This window comes from Teleopsis dalmanni, chromosome 2 (genome assembly GCF_002237135.1).
Source record: "Teleopsis dalmanni isolate 2A chromosome 2, ASM223713v2, whole genome shotgun sequence".
Taxonomy (NCBI): Eukaryota; Metazoa; Arthropoda; class Insecta; order Diptera; family Diopsidae; genus Teleopsis; species Teleopsis dalmanni.
In genome coordinates, this window is record NC_051847.1 from 200,251,499 (window position 1) to 200,274,569 (window position 23,071).

The window sequence follows — 23,071 nt, forward strand, 5'->3', positions numbered from 1 at the left end:
ATGATTTGTTATCGAAAACCTGTGAATACTACCGATTATTAAGATAAACAAGATGGATTCATGTTAATAAAAATAATAGCATGAAATTATCATATATTTTGTCAAGGCATAACTTTTAAATGATTTATTATTCGAATTTTTATAAATAATCAAAAAGATAAATAAGATGGATTCCAAAAAAAAAAAAAATAAAAAAACGGAGAAACAATGGGTCGACGAACTAAAAGCAGTCTTAGGTTTCCTGAAAACCCGAAATTCACGTACATTAGCTTTATATATTAAAAAACAAAATATAAAAATAAAAAAAATACCGATAGACGATGTTACTAGTAATTGCTGCAAGTTTATAGAAACTATTATTTTTAGGAAATTATTCATTCGACAATTTATGGGACTGACATCAATAAGAACTAATTATTTGGAAAACTACCTAAGGATCGCTTATATGAAGACCCTAGTCTTTTCTATCCCAGGGATGTTTCTAACGAGGAATATGGTTTTATAACATAACATGGAATGGAGTTAATTATAGAAAGTTAAAAGTTATCACTTATCAGTCACTATATTATAAAGCCTATAAAAATAAACAAAGAAATTTAAACTTATATTATTTTTTTATAATTTCAAAAATTTAAAAACAAAATAAAAAACTTTTATTCAAATTAGCCAAAGCTAATGATAATAATTAACTCTAATAGTATTACATAAACACATTTATTAGACTATTAATGACACAAATTATGTCACTTTCACTGTCTTATTTTCCACAGAGTGAAAAATAAAAGAATTATGTGGTTTAACCTTGACGTTACATATTAATTGATTTAATTAAAATTTTATTAAGAATTTTTAAAAATTTTGGAAAAAATTCAGTTTAGCTTCAATTTTTAATTGGAAATTGATTGTTATTAAGGTTGTAATGTGTATACACACATGTGTGGAGGGCAAGCTGGTTGGTGCCTTTAAAAGCAGCAAATTATTATATTAAATTTCTAATTGGCAAGCTCGTTAAACAAACTCGTTGGATGTTTGCGTTTACACATAATTTTGTGTTGTAATTATATTTACATTACACACATTCCCAAATATATATACGTATATGTTTTTTTTTTGCAAATATTTATATATACAAATACATATGTATCCCTAAATTACTCATTTAGTGGCGTCAAGTAGTAGGGAAACGTCAGCTCATATAAACACACTGAAATTAATTACCATTTTAATTAATGCAAATTTTTTATATTTTAGTCATAAAATTGGAATATACAACACAACTGTAAAATTGTTATAATACTTTATGATTTTTGTTTTCTATGCTTAATTAAAAAATTAAAAAAAAAATTAAAATAGTTTACTATTTAATTTAAGTATTAATTTTACAAAAGACTATATTTTAATTTATAAAATATTATTTCGTATTTCTTCTATAATAATATAATACAGCCAGTGAGTGAAGGAAAATGATAGAAATTTAATTTAAGCAACTACAAAAAACACATCTAAAAAATTATCCATTTCGTAGTTCCAAAGTTGATACCACCGTTTCAGTGATATGGCAAACAGATAAGTCATTTAAGGCTGAATATGTTTAGTATAAGGATTATCATTTTACATTATCGATCATTTAATAACCATTGAATTTCTAAAAATTGTGAAAACTTACTACAAAACTGGAGACGATATTTCAAATTAAGTTCTTTTCGGTAATTAGGTTAACTTTTCGTCTGTTGCATATGCTAATAAACTAAATATTCATTGTCGAAAGACCATTGCGTTCATAAAGGGCCACGATATTGGGCGACACATAATCAGGAAGAAAGAAATCCATAGTTTTTTTATTATTAAACATTATTTTTAAACTTTATAGCTACATAAAAAAGAAACAATTAAAATTTAATTTTAAAACAATTAAGATAGGTAAAGTTGCAACGGCGGGCCTTAGTTCCAGAAAATACGAGCCATGCTTATTAGGGGGAGGTCTTTAAACCACTTAATTTATTATATAAAAAAATGAGTACATCAGGTCGACAACATTATTTCGACATAAAGATGAGCTATATACATACGCGGCAAAGCACTGGAACCTTTCAAAATCAGCATCCATTCTAAACTCAACATTACGTTATTCTAACTGAGGACAAACTCCACCATTAGAGCTAAGGCGGATATACGGCCATGTTGCCCGTGACTTCGTGCAGTAACTTTACACACGCAATTAAGTAGTAGCGATCCGATTACCAACTCAATACTCACATTAACAACAAAGTACAAATATATTTTATGCATTTAAATACTGCATTTAATGTTTTTGACATTACGCCCCCAACACGACGCAAAACAAGTCAATTCCTATGCACTCAAGACAAATATTTGTGTAGGAAATTACTTTTATTATAATGTGTTTATTATTATTCAATATATTGAAGAAAAACAACTAGAAGGAGAAGCACGCTTTATACGCATGAAAGTGGTACTAGAGAAGGCGGCTTTGAAAAAAACAAAACAAAAAAAAAGCCCCTTAGGAAGCTTAATATACAAAACACACAAATAGACTAGTGCTAAACATGCGCAACCAAACGATAGCAACAACAACACAGCACAGTAACATTTCAAGGTAATGCTTTACTGGCTGCTACTAATGACAATGGCAACAGAGTGGAGTAGAGTAAAAATTTTTATTACTTTTCATGCCACTTTGGTTGTTGTTGTTGGAGTTGTTTTTTTCTTTGCTTTTATTGGTTTTGTGGTTGTGCTGTCAAAGTCATGGTTTTGCCGTTGTATTTATTAGACAGACGACATGCCGCTATCGAGGAGTAGCAAACAAAATATAAGGTATAAATACAAAAAAAAAAAAACATAAAAATTAGCATAATAACAAATAATTAATAAATAAAAAAAATAATGGTAAATTAAAGAATGATACCATAAAAACAATAATAAAATATTGCAATGTAAGATAAAAACAATACACTCTGTCTAATGAATTCTAACAAACGTTCGTATAAAAAGCGGTTGTACATAGTAATTAAAATTGTTGAAATGAATAAAATTATTACAGTGTTAATTTTATTTATTTTTTTTTTGTTTAATAAAAATTTATAAAGACGTCATTAATGCGCAAAAAAATCTAGGCAAATATATTGTAAAATTAAAACATTTTTTTTAACTATCTAGAATGATAAATTTTTCAGTGGGTGGTACTACAACTCACAACACTTTGATACATACATATATATATATACATAAATACGTCACGGCAATACATCACAGCGTCGTATGCAGTGGAGACTACGAGTATATATGCGATAAGCAATTTCACAATAGAAAGAAAATTTAAAGATTTTTATATTAATAATATATATTGAACTTTACTAAAAGTAAATAAGCAATCAGAGTACGTGTTTCGAAAATATTGCAAAAATCCGCTACAGTCAGCATGCATGCATGCATGTCAAGTGCATTTTGATGCTTACTTATTTAAATAGTAGCAGAATTCTATTGTCTGCAATGTGAACTCGTCTCAATTACGTGAATAAAAAATTTTGCTGTGAACTACAATGCAATTCTAGCAACTCTCTCACAGCTCATAATGGTCCATCTATATACAATTGACAAACATCTTTTGGGGAATTATTTCCATACTAATAACATACTAACTGATATTTATATAGTATAAATTAATATAAGCTGTATATCTTATTTTTCAACATAGCTGAGTTTAAAGTTGAATATTTTTACATGTTGTTATGATTGTAGCTCGCAGAGACCTGATACTTGGTCGTTTGACGATTGGATTCGGAACGTAGACCAAGCCGTTTTTGGAACTAATTGCTGTTACTGATCATCGGTGTCATCAATGTAAAAAACTGTTACTTAACGCTAGATGGCGCGTGTAGTTTTTTTTTTGTTTATGTAACAGTCAATATAAAGACCTAACAACTTTAAACATTGATATCTTGAGAAGTAAGCTTTAATTGAAAGCTCAATAGAGCTGACTCTACTAAAAGTGGCGTGTTTGGAAAATCGAAATCACGCCAATAGTTATTTCGTACTATTAGGCTTGCTTATTGACACTTTTTTTCTTTTTATTTGTTAACTCTTTCTATTATTTTTCATTTTTTTCCCATTTTTGATGCTTCTAATTGGTCTTGTGACCCCACCCCGTCAACCTTCGCCACACTTATGACTTCTAGCTTAGATAAACCTTGACTTATACGAACTAAACATCTTGATATCCGCTCCGGGGCAACGGTGAATTTTCCCCGTTCATGTCTAAGAGACACCCTTAGGAGTGTTTTTTTAAATTGTATTTCATTGAAATATAAAAAATTACTTTCTGAATTATTTTAGTAAATAATATTGGGGAATTTTTTTCTTTAAATTTTTATCAAATATTTGTGTTTTTATCCACAATTTTGGTTTTAATAGTTTACTATATTATATAATTATTTTTCCTCATATTTTCTATAATATATATATATATATATATATATGTATATACATATTTGAGTTGAGTTTTTTACTTGTAATGTAATCATGTAATCAGTATTTGCTATGGAAATAGCAAAATATATTTTTAGATACCTTTGCTTAAAAGCATTAAATATATATAAATTGTTTGTTATAGGGCAAAGTATTTCCTTTCATATATCTTTCGTTGTTCTTGTTGTTTTTGTTTAGTTTTGTTTACAGTACTACGGCTGCTATGAAACTAAGTTTTTGCTTCTTCCATATTTACTCTGAACCTCCCCATTTATTCTACACATTTTTATTGCCACTGCTGATTGCGCCTTTTTACGTACTACTTGACGTACTTTTTTTTCATCTATGTGTATGTATTCTTATTTGTATATCTAAAAGTTTATATGGATACGTAAGTTTGTATAATTATCTAGTCGTGTTGTTTCTGGGTTTCTATAAAATGATAGGCAAAACATCATCTACAGTGTAAGTACGTTTATTGACATGTAGATTGCTGCTAATAGTTACGAGTAATGGAGCATGTTTTGCAAAAGTAAAAACGATAGCATGCAGTAGTGGGGTGGGATGTAGGATGATGATTCTACAATAGTCATTTTGTATGACAATAATAATATTGATAGTTGACTTTCATATATATAGTTCAAATATATAAATATGTAAAAAATTTTATATCAATGTATATTGGATACATGTTTATATCTCAACGTTGCATAATTTAGATAGATCTTCTGGACAAAGTCTCTTAAAAAAGTTTAACTTTTTAAAGACATATGTAAATACTTTAACATATAGGCGAATTATCTTAGCTAAAAGTGAAATGATAAAATTTGCATTAATCATAGAGTTAAAAATATTTTATTTTATAATTCGGTTAAAATTCTCATACACTTAATCATTTTAATAAAAGCATACATATAAATATATGGCAGATATTTTTGAATATAATGTATATATACTATTATATTTTCTAACAAAGAAAAAAACCTTAACACGAAGATAAGAATATGCAATTTAAAAATATCAATTGGGGTATTAGGTGGCGATAAAAACTAGTGTGTGCCCCCCTCATAATAAGGTATAATATTCAAGTATAACAACTATAAGCAAATATTGTTAATTTTTAAATAAGCTATGTTAAAACTGCATTTATTAAACAGTCAAATACGGTGAAAGAGAGAGAGAGAGAGAGAGATAGATAAAAAGAGAAAAAAAAGAGTTAAAGGGAACTACAGCTCTTTGTTATAACAATACAAAATCGATTGATATATGTATGGGTTTGTTTATGATTATCATTGATTGATATATGATAATTGTTATCGCAAGAATGTTTGAGATATCAAAATAATTAACTTATATAGATTATATTCTCGGCTGAAGCTAAAAATTAAGGTTTTGTGTTAATGCAAACAATTGCATTTAAATGTAAATAAATTAATGAAATACAGTGGCACAAAAGAAATCAATTTAAACACTAATACAGTCTTACAATTTGTAATTATAAATTTAAAATTAATATACTCGTGTATATAAAAATTTTGTATTGAAATCACGAATATTTAGTTAATAATAATAAGGAAATTGTTTATATAAAAATGTGATAAAAATTTTAAATTTTTTCATAAAAATTTGTATAATCTTTAATGTTTATTTCATCCACTTCAAAATAATAGTTCTTATTTTGAGAAACACTGTTAGAAATGAGCTCGCTATATCTCTTGTATAAACGTCTTTCAAGCGCCTTTTTAAGTTAGGGCCGTAGAAAAAAGTTGCGACACTACACTGATGTTATGTTTCGAAGCGAGGTGTCAAAATATTATGAGTGCATCACAAAGTACTAAAATCAAAAGTCAGTCATAACACAATAATCAGACCAAAAAAAATATCGAAACAATATATTTTATGTTTACAACACATCACAGTCCTTCTTTACTAAAATTACCTATAAATAAATCCGGCATAAACTCTTTGATCTGACATTTCTCGCTACGGAAAATCGTTAAAAACACTAAACTTCGTTTAGTTCATTCTCTCCATAAATATATATTTCAATATCGCACTGCTTCATTGTTAAATCTTATGTGAAACCAATACACAAAAACACACTCTATCTAGTTTATAATAGAAAATGAGTGTAGTTCCAGAACTCTGCCTAAATTTTCATCTCATCCTGTGTATGATATGCCTTTTCAATGAAAATCAGTTTGAAGTATTTCATTACTATTACTTTATTTTTTTCTTAATTTTACGTAATCGTAGTTTACGCTAGTATTTCCTTTAATTACATTCATTACATGAGTATAGTCGTAATCATGATATTGAACAACAAAATATACAAGTCGACAAAAACGAGTTCGAGAAATACCGAACTCGATTAATAAACTAGTTAACCGAGTAACATAATTAAAGTGCTTATTGATAATGCAAAATACAAGATCATTACTTTGGATTGTAAATTCCACTAACTGAAATTGTAACAGACATAATACAACAGAATTGCTCATGTCACACTAAAGTAATTTTTGAGGAATAATTTTTGACGCTGCTACACTTGTTTAATTCTGCAGATTGAAAATTCGTATACATAAACACTACTTAGTTGTGTGTTTAGAAAAGTTAAAGAAACATACTTAGTTAGTTGTGGTGGAGGAAGGAACGAGACCTCCTCAATTAGCTAAAAAAAAAGAGGTTTTTTTGAATCCACAAAGCCGCGCAATAGTGAGTAGTAGAGAGAAGGTCAAGCTAGAACCAGCTAGAAGCATTTATAAAGGCTGGAATCTAATCAATGCTAATGCTAGAGATATCGCCGAGTGTGTTGAAAAAGAGGGCCCCCAGAAACTTAAGCCTAGTTCTTGCCTAGATACCTCTGATTTGCTTCTGTGAAAAGACACATATTGAGAAATAATTTATCATTTATTTTAGTATTCATAAATATATATAAATTTTTTACTTACACTGTTCACTGTTCCATTCTGACATTAAAAATAAAATACTCGTGTAAATAGAAAATAAAAAGTACTAAAAACTGATAGAAGAAAAATATTGTGCGTGGATTGGTTCTATTACCTTTTTCAGAATTTCAGAAAAGAAATGAATGAGAAAAATTTTAATTCATTAAATGCAGTAAACTGTGCGAAAACTGTTATAAAAACTAATTTTAATGCTCAATTTTACTCAAGTGTGACATAGGCTAGTAAGTTTCTTCAACAGTTCTAGCTGATGAAACTACTGACTCTATTTTGTTTATTAAATAATTTAAATTAAATGCTTTGATAAACTTAATTTTTACAGACAAAAAATGTTAAAATAAAAAATTTCAAAAAATCTGATAAACAAATGAATTATTAACTTTAATTTAAGCACCAACACAACTACAACAACAAAATGCATTTTACGACGGCATGTAAGCAAGCAAGCAAGAATAAAATTTTAAAATCTTAATACAAGTTGGATGAAAGGACGGAATAGAAGGAAAAATATTTAAACGTTGTTTAAACCTTTATCAACAGTTTGTCAACAAAAACAACAACAACCATAACAATAATAAGAGCATTGGTTTTGCTGCATAAAACGACTATAATGACCAGAACGAATGTTGTTGTTGGTTTTTATTCATTATTCTTTTTGTGTTTTTGTTTGTTATAATTTATACAGTAAAAGAAAAGAAGTCACCAGAAAAGCAGGCAACAGCAAAAGCAACAGTAACAATAACAATAACAACAATTAAGAAAAATATGATGGCAGCAGCATAAAGAACAACTACAATTTTTGTTTGTGGTGTTGATGTTAGCTGTTGCTGTTGCTTTTGTAGTATTTTGAATTTGTAAATCTTTTTTTACCTCTTTTTCCAAGAATGACGACTGACGACTAACTATACACACCACGGCGAATGCGACGATAGTCCGTCTATAGCAACATCAACAAAACACATACAGTGTATATACAGTATGGAGAATGAAATGAAAATTATGATACGTACGTACACACGTGCATACATAACAAAAACCAGGCAGACAGTCAACAGAAAGCAAGTGGAAACAAATCGTGTTAATGTTGATAGAATTAATGTAAAATTCTTAATAATATAAACAAAACTAAAAGTATATGGCAATGCTTAATACTACAATTTGAGAGAAAAAAAAAACTTCTATTGTATTTTGTATTGTATTTTCACTAAAAAAAAAACAAAAACTTTATAAGAAACTTTATGAAAGGATTGTGAAATAAATTATGGATAAACAAAAGGGTTAGTTTTAAAATCTTTGCAGATTAGTTTTGTTGTAAATTAAAGAAAAAAAAAACAAATTTTTATTATAACAAATAATTATAAAATAATTTTCTTAGCAAGAATTAAAAATTTTACTAACTTCATTTTATAGTGAAACTTGGAATCCTCTTATGTTGTTACGTTTTCCTTAATTGTAAAAAAAATTTGTAAGAAGCTTTTTGAAAGGATTGTACAATTGATGTACACAATGGACAGTACTTGCCAACATTCTGGGGAATATTTCCTAAATTATTATAAATATTTTATACATATTTATATTTGTTCACAAATATACGACTGTTTTTCGTAGTTTAAAAATTCAAACAATTTTTATTAAAAATTTTAACAAAATTTATTAAAAATTTTAACAAAAAAAATTTTTAAAATTTTAACAAAATTTATTAAAAATTTTAACAAAATTTATTAAAAATTTTAACAAAATTTATTAAAAATTTTAACAAAATTTATTAAAAATTTTAATAAAAATGTTGTTTACTAAAAAAATATTGTTTATATTTAAAAATATTTTGTTTCTTTATAGAACCTATCACATGTATTATATTAAAAGAATCACATTCATTATTAAAACAATTAGGAAACATAAGCAACAACCTCAACATTTATAACTAAAGTAGTAGTCAGATAATAAAAATGTCCTCGAACTAACCAACCAACCAGGTTCAAATTTTTGGAAGATGTTTTTGTTTTAATAATTTTTTTTTATTTTAATAGTTTCTTTTACCTTAAATGTTTTTTTATCTTATAAGTTCTATTTTTATTTTAATAACTTTGTGTTGTCTTAATATTTTTTATTTTAACAATTTTTTGTATCTTAATAGTTTTTATTTTAATAATTTTTTTTTTTAATGATTTTATTCTATTTTAATCATTTTTATTTTAATAGTTATAATTTCTTAATCTCTATTTTAACAATTTTTATTTCATAAGATTTATTTTAATTATGTTTTCTTAATTTTAATTTTAATAATTTTATTTTTTATCTTAATAGCTTTTGTTTTAATGATTTTTTTTTATCTTAAAAATTTATTTTTAAATGATTTTTTTATCTTAGTTTTTATATTATTGATTTTAATTTTCTTTTTTATCTTAAGTTTTTTTTTAATATTTTTATTATTTTTTTATATTTATTTTTTATTTTTAATCCCTATTTCAATAATTTGTTTATTTTAATAATTTTTATGTCAATATAAAAATATTTAAAAATAAAATAAAAATATTTTTATAAATATAAAATTTCTTTTTTTTATTAATTTATATGTTAATAAATTTTATTTCAATAATTCTTATTATAATAATTTATAAGAATCACTATTCGACAAATCCATAATAAGCATAGTAAGCATTAGAATATATTGACAGGATAATTTTTCAATTTCCTAAACAGATGAATTCAAAAGAATGAAAATAAATTCCCGCACACAAATTGAAAACGAAAGCAGTATGCATTCTGCGCAATAAAACCTTCTATCTCCCTCACACAGCAACATGTGAAATTATAAGGGAAAATCTGTATTATAACAAAAGCAACAACAAATGTCTGTTCCAGTCGCTATCAATGATTTATAGCTCGTGAAGATATTAAAAATTCTAAGTCATTACTACCCACCGATATTGTTTTCAAAACATATACATATTTACTTGATCAAATAATAAATACTGCGTAATAACATCAAAAAGTAAGTTTTTTAAGGTGCAATATTTTTTTAAAATAATATTAAATATTGAAAAATGATTTAATTTAAATAACTATAATATATGCAGGAAACTGTTCTCTAATGTATTTTAAGTAATTAGAAAATGTTCTTGTAAAATACATAGTCTCATTTAGAGCAAATAATTAATGATCTTATAAGTATCTCACATTTTTCAAAATATTATTCTCAAAAATATAAATAACCACAAATAGAAGTTAACATTTTTAATAAGTTCTAATCTATCTAGTCTTATCAAAATGCCAATAGTAGTTAAATATAAATGCAAAAACATTAGCAAAATGTGTCCTTGAATGTAATTAACTTTGCCTTTTTCATTTTCACTTATTACCGCCACTGTGCAGGCATGCAACAGGATGAGAAATAATAAAAATAAAATTCCTTCTTTTTCTCTGTGTGCTGCCGCCTCCACTTATTTTGCCTCTTTTTCTTTTTGTTAAATATATTGTTTTTTATTTTACTTTAGCAGCTATTTACCTCACAAATACATACAATGCTTCTTCTGCTTATGTTTGCACCGCTGGTTTATTTTTAAGCACCGATTTTTTTCTCTTGCTTTTTCTTTATATGTAACTGCACTAATATTTTAACACAAAAACTTTGAAATCAAGTTGCACAAACATTTAATGTAAAATATTATTTTAAATGCTTTGTAAAACACTTCCGCGGAACTACTTTATTATAAACTTTAACATCTGAATCCAAGGACTCAAAAATTTTAATAAATTTTATATAAAACTTGCAAATCTACCGACGGCACAACTCACGCTCTTTTGCTGAGTCAAACAGAATGAATAAAAACCTACGACTGTGGTCACGCAACCAACACAAAAAGCGAATAATGACAAGTTGATGGAGTGGAATGTATTTAAAATGTGGAAGCCGATTCAACAGGGTTGCATTCAAATATAAGAAGAGTATAAAGAAAGCACCAAACACTTTTTCCGAAAACAAGATTACATGCTAAGTACAACAACTATTTCAAATAATAAAAAATTGTTGAGTAATATTTATAATAAATTAGTAAAGTAATAGTAAAATTCAATTAACTATTCCTTTTGTTATGTTTTCTACTACATGTTGAAATTTTACTGGCGGTATCTTTGTTAAAAAGAAAAAAAATTATTTTGGAAAATAATTTCAGATATTAGATAAGTACTATATTTGCTTAATTTTGCATATATAACATGTTACATGTTACAATTAAATTTTTAAATTAAATTACTAAGGCACTCTAACATAGTATTTACAAAACACAACTACTGATCATTGTATTTTTACTTACCCAAGTCCGTAATACCTAAATAATAGTGAAATTAATATATAGTCTTATAGTAAAATTCAAATAACTTTTTATTATTTTTTTATTGCAAGTACTTATTCTAATAGACCATCTATTTAGCATTAGTTAATCATTTTTCTGAAGATTCTAAAAAGAAAATATTTCAAGCTTGTGATGATAATTCGTTATATATTTTTAATACATTGATTTTAAATAAAACGTTAAATAATATTTTCTAGCAAACTTACACTGTGCACTTAAAAGAACTAATTTTTAAGATCCTGTTTATCCTGCGTCTACAAAGGCTAGACTTATACTATGATCCCACTGTAGCTAAGTCAATTTATGTTAATCAAATTAAGATTTGGTCGTTTCGATTGGTATAAGTTGTTTTATGTATCAAAAAGTTCTAGTAGAGTCTCTTTCTGTTTACATTTTAATTGTTGGCAGATATATTGTAGTCTTATTTACATTTTGACAAATTCCCTTCTAAGAAATATATTTTCAAAGTTGCATTCCAACTTTGGCAAGATTTATACATATTTTCGAATTTTGGCTGTGAACAAAAAATTATATGTGTTAGTGAATGCGAAAAACTTGCCAGAGGCTAGCCAATGTAAATGGTGGGTTATGTAGTATACACCTTTTGAAAAACCAGTCACCATTGTGCTATACGATTATCAACTAAAAATAGCAGAATCGAAAGATTATATGGTGAGTCATGAGCAAGAGTGTGAATAATTCTTACAGACTTTTATTGTGCGGTATTGAGCGCAAGAGCCTGCTGGACATATAAACATTGAGTTTCTCGAAATGTTTGAAAAGAGTCAAGTTTTCTGTGTCTTGTAGCTTTCCTGTAGAATTAAAACCAAATTTAATATATTTATTATTTTGACTTAAAAATAGAATATCAAATTAAAGTTAGATCTGCAGCTAAATACAGCGCACATAACTACTACCGCTATATTAAACATTTTAGTAATCAGACCAGAGTAATAATAATTAGTAATCAGAGCAAATAGAAATAAAGACCAGACATATATATATATATATAAATCGAAATATTCTAAAATATCCAAAAAAGTGACAAGATTAATGATATGAAGAATTTAAATACCAAAATTATTTTGTAGGTTAGAATACGTAACTAATATAAAATAATTAAAGCTAATGAAATAATAATTTTAATGAAGTAAACAAGCATAGTAACAGTTATTAGAATTAGGTACAATTCTACAATATAAATTTAGTCATCCTTCGATATTGCTCACTGAAGTAATACTTAAAATTTTTAATTATTTCATTTTAGAGTCAAATCAACACTTAAGTATGCATTGTAGAATGGGTTCTTAAAGTCTAGCATTATTATTTTTAGCATTTTTACACCATACTGTTAAACATATAGTAAATAGTTATCTGCCCCATTCAGAGAAGTCTGGTAATAGCAATCAAGTAGGAATAGGTTTATTGCGTATGAATACTCATATATTGCATCCATAATGTGTAAAAAATCTATTATGATACATTTTTTAAATGGGTCCACTCTACTCATGGATTATAGATTAGCATTTGAATGTATAGATATTGAGATAATAATTATTAAAAGAGGTGATTTTTTAATTAAACGTTATTAATCATTTTAAAAATTTTATTAGTTTAAATACAAAGAAAAACTTCAATAGAACAATATTAACTGAAATAAATTTTATTTTAAAACTATTTATAATGAAGTACACCTTAGTTATTGATGTTTGTATATATTTTACTTAACAAATTTTTTGTTAGTAAACATTTTGTTTGTATCATATGATATGATAATAATTTTCTCAGAACCATTAAATTAAACTGTAAGACCCTTCGACTACATTTGAAGAGCAATAAAATATATCAATAAACGATTGATAAGGCATTTGAATTTATTTTTTCAAAGAGCTGCATGATACTTTAAATTGTTAAAACAAATGATAAACATATTAACATGTTTATTTATATACATTAGATTTGGATAGATATACAGGTATAAACTGAGTTAAAATTAACCTTTTCTAATAATCTCAAATTGAGAATAACTGCGGAAAAATTAAAATAATATATAAATATTGATATTAGATGTTTATGTTTAACGTTCGGGAATTGTAGTAAATTGTTGTTATTTTAAATTATGATAACGAAAAATCCCCTAATGAGCATTAATACATTATATTGCATTTTCCTTTGAGTTTTTAAATACTAGAACACAATTCAGAATTCAAAAATAATTCAAAGTAAAGTTATAAATTTGTTTGGTAAATTTAATAATTATAAATCCATATAAATTTAAATTAGTATAATAATACAGTTAAAATTACTTAGTATTTGATTCAAACGACACTCTTCTTCATCTTTTCGTTGAAGTCTATTTCTTTCAATATATTTCGTTAAATTTGGATGTATATCTCTGATTTGAAAAATTGTAACAATATTACCTGAGTAAAATATATTAATAATAAGTTTATTGAAATATATATTTATATATATTTACACTTAATAGCCGTTATTAGTAGTATATATAGAATCGGATATTATGTATCAATGCAATGTTCAGAAAATTATATATACTTTCTAATAACTGATATTATCTACTTATAATTTAATTTTCAAATAATTTAATTTATATAGTTATCTATATATATATGATCGAAAGCTGAGCTTTTATTAAATAAAAATCATGCTGTTGGTAACCATATCCTATACGTTCTACTCAACAGCATTGCCAGCTAAAACATGTTTGTAATAATATTTACGTTATATTTGAATATGCTTTGCATTTATATGGCGACTTTAAAGTCGTTTGAATTTAATTCAGTCCAAAACAATATTTGTATTTCCAGTACTTCCAGCGTTTTCACTTTTTTATATTGTTTCCGCATCAAAACAAAAAACAGCTGATGAAATTGTATCGTGACTTGAAATGAATAGAAAATGAAAATAAGTTCTGCTTTGAAGAAGACAGATGGCATTTTTAATAACACAAACGACATTGTTATTGGAATAACTGAATTGTCTAATAATCGATTAAATAAAAGTCATATAATAATAAAAGAGCTGTTAGAGAATGCAATTGTCATTCAAATATTCGCATAATATCAGCACCAAATTGAAATTAGAAATGTTGATGGAATCTGAACCAGTGTTTAGCACCCATAGTCTACGTACATGTGAAGTTGTACAATAACCTAACAAAAAGGTAACCAATGTAGTGAGAGAATTCTCTAAAGAATATTAACAACGACTTTCATGTCATGGTAATGTTGAAGTTTCTAACTCTAGATAAATTTTTAACGGTTATGACTTAACGAACAACTACGTCAGATCGTATGAGAGTATTAACAAGGAGAGTATAACCAGTTATAATTGAGATCTTAGAATAGATCGGGTCAAAAAATACATAAGGGATAGAGCTTTGAAGCTAAATGCGAAAACCGACAGGCTACCTTATTTAGCACGATCTAATCTCAAAGTAATCACTAACCGTACAGGGCGGTACGCAGATCTTAGATCAGTCATTAAATAAGTGGGACTCTGCAGAAACCCACCAGCTATTAAAGAGTAAAAGTGCCCAGATGCACTAACTCGGAAAAAGCTTAACATTACTTCTTATATATATAGCCCAAAGAGGTTTAAAGGAATTACAAATACGTATTTATGCACCCGAATATAAATTAAATAATGTGTAAGTAAGAAGTAAAGGGATTCTTTCGAATGGATGAGATTCCCAACAGTGACTATACCAATTGTAATTGTAAAATGAATCTATTCATTTTTATAAATCCCTACAACAAAATAATTGACAGTCTAGATTTCATTTGTTTCGATCAGGATATAGTTATAAGGATCTCAATGTATTGACGACCCAACTAAAATATTAATTCCTAAAAGGCATTTAACTATATGTGAACTTATAGATATCGTGACGTTCGAAATGGTTTTCGATACGAAAATACTGTTAAGTTCTTAAGCTCTACTGGGATTAAAATATGCTAATACTAGTGACATTACAGTTTATAAGAATAAAATTTAATATTGCAACAATTTTTATTTTATTTTATTTTAAATTCATAAATTAATTTATACAATTTTCTTAAAATTAAATTTAATAGACACACAGTTCAGCTTAAAAGTTTTTTTTTTAAAGTTAACAGTTATTCAATTAAAAAACTTTAAATAAATTCTTCAAGAAATAAAACGTATACTTTTAATATTATAATATAAAACGTAATATACAAATATTTAAAAAATATTATTGTCCTTTGTGCTTATATAAATAAACAATTTCTTTTCAAAGGAAAAACAAAATTAAAAAAATCGTTAAAAAATAGGTGAAATTTAACGATTTAATAATTTTGCGTTTTTTTTTTTACATCAAAATTCTTCGCAAAAGCGTATAAGCGCAATATTTATATACAATTTTATTATATAAAAAATAAAAGAATTTTATAAAATTTAATTTCCTAATTTTTTAATTAACTGAAGTTTATTTTTTGTTTCTATTTTTGAATTTACTATTAAAATTAAATTATTAACATTTTTAAACTAAATAAATTTACATGATTTTCATTAATTTAGTAAAATGAAATCATAAGATAATAAAAAAAATAAGAACATTTAAAAAAAAATCTGTAGTAATTTTTCAATTTTAACAATTCTATGACTCTAAACAGACAACACATAATATAGTAATCTAAATATAAGCCTAATATATATATTTTAAAAGCTTATAGACTTTTTACTACCGAAATTCAGTTTCTACCGCGTTTCAAATGAAATAATTCTCTAAGCAGTTCTTTGATTAAATCGTATGTAGAGAAACTAATACCAACAGCTATTGGTCCTTTAATCCAATTCATACTGAGTCCTTTATAAAAACCGCTTTTAATACCTTCCTCTCTGCAAAATATTCAAAATATTCCATTAATTCAATTGTTAACTTTGAGAAATTTTTAGAAACATATAAAGTAAAGCCATAAAGCACTGATTAACAATAACAACAAATATACTTAGACCGATTTCACAGTCGTGACTTAAGTCTCAAAACTGTGAAATTGTCGGTCTATTGGAAGTTGTCGGTCTAGAGTTACTTTAATAGTTAGTGGGTTTCTTACCTGTAAATTTTTTTCAAAGTCGAGTATATGGTGGGATAATTATTATTGCCATTTCTATTAACACGCATAGTTTGCATACGTCTGCGCACAATATCCAGTGGATAGCTAGCCGTTTGACCAGCAGCACCCGCTGCTGCACCAAACGCCAGTGAGCTTAGAGTATTTGGTTTACTATTGCCAGTTATTTCTGTTATAAAAAATTTTATTAACATTAAATTTTATTAAATAATATATATGTATATTCATTTCACTATACCATAATATTCTCGTTTTAGTGTCTCATATGTGAAGAATGATGTGCCTGCATATGGTATGACGCCTAATATAGTTGCCCAATAACCTCTGTATAATGTACGTGGACCTTCTTCTATCCAAATTTTTACGAATACTTGTCGTAATGTTCTATAAAAAAACAAAAATTTAAAAATTATTAATTTTTATTTACAGATGATCTAACTTACATACCTATATCCAGTATATTTATCTGTCACTGCCATACGTGCTCGCGCTAAATCGAGTGGATAAGTTAAAGATTGAGATGTAATGCCTGCTAATGAACCTGCTACGAATCTTCGACCTTTTGTGCTAAAAAAAAAATAAAAAAATAATTCTTTTAAATTTTTTTTATAATGATTATAACTATCTTTGGACTTTCCCGGAGCTCTACTACTTTTTATAGTAACTTGTTAAGAATTATATGTTTCTCAAATTACAATAATATATCATTTAAGAACTATAACTTTTAAAGATCCATAATATGAAATAAAAGCGAATGGTTAAGTTTATTTATTATTTTAAGTGCTTAATAACAAAAATTGTTTTATATGATAATATATATCCTATATATATAAATGTGTAATAAATATCCCCATGGTTGAATATTGGCCTAAACATAAAAAGTGGACAGCAGGACTATATGCTATAGCCCGCTGGGCTTGTGTAGTTCCTTTGTAAGATGCAAAACGGCACTTGATCGTCGAAACTTAAGAGTGGATCTGGGACGTAGAACCAGCCGTTCTTGGAACAGGGACCACATCGTCAATATTTACAAATATTTCCGGGATTTAATACCTTTTTATTTTACTCGCTCCCGATTTCTACTACTAGCCACTCTAATACCTCACCTCAGATCCCCACAAAAACCAGTTGACTGTTAATATTACAAACTTAATGTGGGCCCACTCGTTAGGTTGCAACAAATTATAAAGTGGATTAATATTATTAAAGAACGGATAACGCTACAATGAGGCATATAAAATCTATATGGAGAGAGTCTTCTCAGTTAAATTACAGAAATAAATTCTGTTGACAAACCTAATAATGTCTCTTTGTTCTAGGCTCTAGATCTTCTTTAATTCAAAAGAGGGTACTGGACTCGTTTTTTGGCAAATCACACGACACGAGTAGGTAAGATTAGCGAAGGTCCCAGACTGTATCAAACACAATCTGCAGGAGTCGAAGTCCCGAAGTTTCAATAGTAGTTAGGTAGTAGTTAACAGGAGCATCGTCAGTTAAGAACCACTGATTCTTTTAAGTTTAATTTATTTAGACTGAGAAACTTCTCATTTGTGGTGTTGACTGGAAAAAGTCTTGTTTGTTCTTTTGGGGTCGGCAAGCATGATATACATATATATATACCATATATATCAATTTGCTCTATATTAAATTAAGTTCTACATAATGTGACAAGTAGATATTTGGTAGATCAATTATTTGTCTGGAAAAGCGGAACGTCTAATTTGCATTGAGAGAGACTCGCAAATCTAACAGAAAAGGTTATATGAATTTATTCGGCATGCATAAACCAAGAATATGTGATATTTTCATACTGTAGTTTATCTAAATTTCTTGACAGCATCACCTACATTTTGATAGCTTAAATTTATAGTTTTCATATTATATCTAAGAATATATGGAAACAAAACTTATAAAAAGTTCTACTGGTAGCGAAAAGTACCTATCTTTAAAATTTACTTGGAACAATTACTTGTATGAGTTTGCTTAGTCCATTAGTATATTTATCTATGATAGTAATATATATCTTTAAGTTATTTTTATTATATTAGACAAATTTAAACCTATTCTCATAATATTCATACAAATTTATATGCTTTTCAGTTAACCTCAGTTTTTGGTTATTGACATTATTCTGAAACTTTTCAAGACGATCAGCAGTATATATGTTTATTTGTACTATATATCTTTTATCTTACTTACTCTGTGCCATCTTTATCCACCATAAGAATTTTTCTCCACTGTTCATGTGAACTAAATTGTATGGCAGCGTAAGGCACAATACGCGCCATGGTTGCAGAATTTCCACGCCATAACGCCAATAGGCCCTCTTTGGCATAAGTTTGTTTAAGGAAATCAAGAGCGGCTCTAAATGAATATGGTACATCTTTGCTAGAATATTATATTTAATATTGGTAATATTAGTTTAGTGCAGTTTATTTAAAATATTTCAATCTACCTTATTTGAAAATTTATTTTCGTTCGATCCAACGGCGCAATAGTTGTCTTTGCGATAGCTCCAGCTGCAGCACCTGCTAATAGACTGATAAGGACGGCATCAAAATTTGTAGTGCCTTAAAGGGAATACAAATATACAAATATAATGTTAATTCGATGCAGTGATATATATATATAGTATCCATTAAAAAATATAATAAGTAATGTTTTTAAAGATCACTGCAGTATCAGGAAATGGAAAGAATATGTTTTGGTCTGTACATATAAAAGTTGCATAAAAGAAAATATACCTAAGTGAAGATCATATTTTGGGTAAAGATATAAAACTCGGTAAAGCAGATAAAATATTACAATGTGTCGAGGAAATCCGACTCCTAATTCGTTAAAAGGGCACAAAAGATCTTGGGGCAAAATCCTCCAACTTAATAATATTTTAAATAAGAGAGGAACATTAACAATCAACAAATAAATTTCTGTCATGATTTAGGTTAATAGTTATAAGGAAAGCCCAAAGATATTTTTATAGCTTGATATTGACAGTATTTACATTTATAGTATGTCTTACTAATGCCTAATAAAATATATTAAAGACAAATGGAGTAATATTATAGTTTGAGTAGGTTGTTTAGGTAACAACCCTAATCAAGGTTAGCTTTTATCTTAACATAGAGCATTTAAAGATGAATTCTAGTCATGTAAATCGAAGCAATGAAAAAAAAAAACAGATGAATGGTGAGATATTGATTTAACCATATAATGATGTTCAGGAAACTTGTTAATAAGGTACATTAGGCATAATTAAGAAAGTGCTCTTCTATTGTAATACCTTCTTCATAGCAGATGTTGCCACAAAGATTACTCCTGAGATTATATCAAAGAAATTAATTTAAGGTCAATTGCTATTTGTCATAATTATTAAACGTTACTAGTACTATTAAGTACTATTTTTTTGACACAAGTATCAATATAACAGAATTAAATAATAATAAACTACATACAGAAGGCAAAAGTTGTGAAATTAAACTGGAATTTGCTTGTCATAATCAGCTTAATTATATATGTCAGAAATTATATATAGTAATTATATATAGAAATTAAAATATAGTAGAACACAACAATGTTTGGTAGTCTTTATATATACATTAATTTCTTACCTTCATCGAAATCTTTAGAGAGTTTGAAAAAAAGGTTCATCCTTATATCGTAAATTTTGCTATATGTTCTTCACTAAAATTTAAAGTGTTAGAAAAATGGTAATAAATAAGCTGAAGCTATTCCGGTATTTTTTTATCAAGTTAAGTGCACAATAAAATTTTTATGTATAACTCTTGAGAATAGGTATTGTGTAATCGGTTAGTTAAGCATGTTTAACTTAAGTCGCTTAGCAAAAGAACGCGGCAGATAAATTGAAGAAAGTGTCCTTTGGCGAAGTTTGCATAATAAGCCTGGAATATATATAAGCGATCTTTTCTTTTTTTCGATCTTTTCATTTTTTCTTCAGATTCATTTAGTGATTTGAAACTTCAGAAGATTTGTACGGTTCTTTTGTTTTACTAACTTGCTTTATTGAGCAGTAACGGACTTATCCATCTTGTGACCTCTTATAATATATAAAACACTACAAAACTGTCGAAAGTATTTGCGTTAACAAGAAGCCTAATGAGACAAATAGATGATGTGTATCAAACTGTTTTCCTTGGGTTTTTTATTGCTACTACATTGTAGTATCCATTAATATAAGTTAACGTCTCATAGATATTTGTTAATATATGTCTCGATCATAAGGAGTTGGTTGCCCCCTTTTTCAAGGAAAGAACAAGCAAATACACTGAACAGATTATAACAATAAAACTATTATAATATACTATAATAGACTTTTTTATATTATTCTATTCTACACTACACTATCATACAGCATACCAAGTAATAAATCATTATCATCGGAGCAAATAGAGAAGAAAAATGAGGAGGCAGAGAAGGAAGAAAATGAAGAAAAGATAAAAACCATATAGCTCTGAGATAGACGCACAAAGTTGAATATGTATATAGTTTAAGAGCGAAAATTTGTTAGGTAAGGTTATGTTAGGGTGTCAGTCTTGTACCCAAGAAAGTCTACTTGAGCTCAAATGGCTCGTTGTGGTACCACAGGATTGGCGTCTGTTCATACATAGACTAAAGGTCAGCATACGACCAACGGCGAAAGGCAACGACTCCCACATTAGGTAAAAATAACCCAACCTGACAGTTCTATGAACTTCGCTAAGTGCCCTCCTCTCATTAAGTAAAGATGAACCACCTGACAGTTTTATGAATTTTGCTAAGTTCCCTCCACGATTAAGTGAAGATGAACCAACCTTACAGATCTATGAACTGGACTAAGTCCCCAATTTTACAGGATGACAGTTCGGTCAGGTTGGTAAGAAAAAGGACCCTGAACATTTTAAATATTCTCCTAGCTATAGATTAGCACTGACACATGAGATAGAGCACAGTTTCTTCCTCATCCTCAAAACCATAACCACGACAAAAGTCATTATTGGGCAAACCCAGTATGATAGCATGCCTACCTATTATGCAGTGGCCCGTCAGCACCGATATCCTAGTGCTGAGAAAATATTTGATATAAATAGAAGATTCTTTAATCCGAATAGAATGAATGTTTACTTTCTCTGATAAAATAGTTTTTTCTTTACAGAAAATTAATGTACTGACCTTTTTTACTGGTTTGGCCTGTAAGGTTTTCGGTAGTTGTTGTTGTTGTAGTTGTAATTGGAGTTGCAGTTACTGTTGTTGCAGTTGCTGTGTTTAGTGACGCTGTGGTATTACTAAATGAAGCAGGTAAGGATGCGGCTGTTGCTGCTAATTGACTACTACTAGACGATGACTTAATGGGCATCGCTATATTTGGCTTGTCTATAAGATGGCTCATTGCACACTAAAAAGAATTATAAAAACAAAATTACTAACTTTGTTTTAATTTTAAATAAAATTAAAATGATGTAAATGAGGTTTCAATTAAAAAAAACTTAGATGGCTTTAATAACAATGAACTTAATGATAGTTATGTGCTTTAAAATAGATGAAAAAATTTAGTGCTGTAATGAACCAATTTCGTTTATTTATAAAAATAGTAAGAGAAATGATAATATAGATATGATATGGAGTCATATTGCAATATACAGTCTTTGGATATGATATATTCAATTAGAAAGTGTTAAGAATTATTTTCTTTATGTATATATGTATTATTTCACAAAGAAGAACATGATGTATCGAAAAACATGATGTATCAAAGAATATGATAATAGCCGCAGCTCTGTTTTATTAAGAAAATACGTATTACCACAGTTGTAAGCATAGACTAGCTATTTAGTTGAGCGGTTCCGCAGAGTGTTCCGGAACCAGTTACTGGAAATAAGATTAGATATCTCGCATGTATTCATATTTTGTTTAAAAGGCCTTTAAAAATTGTTTAGTCAAGAATAGCTAAAGACGTATACTTATCTTCAAGACATTTAAATTTTGCTTGAGAAGAATAGGAATGGCTAAAGATAGATACGTATTTTGAAGGCTTCTAAATTTGAAAATTCTTCGAGTGCCGAAAAGCCAAAGACAGAAGTTTATCTTGATTTATAGAAATTAGTTTAAGTGGCAATTTGAGAATTATTTTGCTGGGAATAGTTAAAGACAGATG

At 27.4% G+C, this 23,071-nt stretch overlaps 2 protein-coding genes across 2 annotated transcripts in view; one reads left to right on the forward strand and one right to left on the reverse strand.

Annotated features, from left to right (window-relative positions):
• LOC119676554 (mitochondrial coenzyme A transporter SLC25A42-like) overlaps positions 1-23,071 on the forward strand; it is a 71,718-nt gene that overhangs the window by 33,340 nt on the left and 15,307 nt on the right. The gene's annotated exons all lie outside the window — the stretch shown is intronic.
• On the reverse strand, positions 16,269-22,306 carry LOC119685687 (mitochondrial coenzyme A transporter SLC25A42-like). Its single transcript, XM_038100044.1, has 7 exons — positions 22,090-22,306; positions 19,379-19,493; positions 19,123-19,311; positions 17,371-17,490; positions 17,162-17,307; positions 16,906-17,092; positions 16,269-16,690 (listed from the first exon to the last, which is right to left on the reverse strand). The coding sequence occupies exons 1-7, from the start codon at positions 22,304-22,306 to the stop codon at positions 16,543-16,545; spliced, it is 1,122 nt and encodes a 373-aa protein (XP_037955972.1). The 3' UTR covers positions 16,269-16,542.

What these genes read in the sequence shown, in the direction of transcription:
- LOC119685687 (XM_038100044.1), bottom strand. Translation starts at nt 22,306, where the DNA reads ATGAGCCATCTTATAGACAAGCCAAATATAGCGATGCCCATTAAGTCA. An exon ending in ACTAAAACGAGAATATTATG is followed by an intron (nt 17,093 to 17,161) that starts GTATAGTGAAAT and finishes TTTTTATAACAG; the next exon opens with AAATAACTGGCAATAGTAAA. An exon ending in ACTTTGAAAAAAATTTACAG is followed by an intron (nt 16,691 to 16,905) that starts GTAAGAAACCCA and finishes AATATTTTGCAG; the next exon opens with AGAGGAAGGTATTAAAAGCG.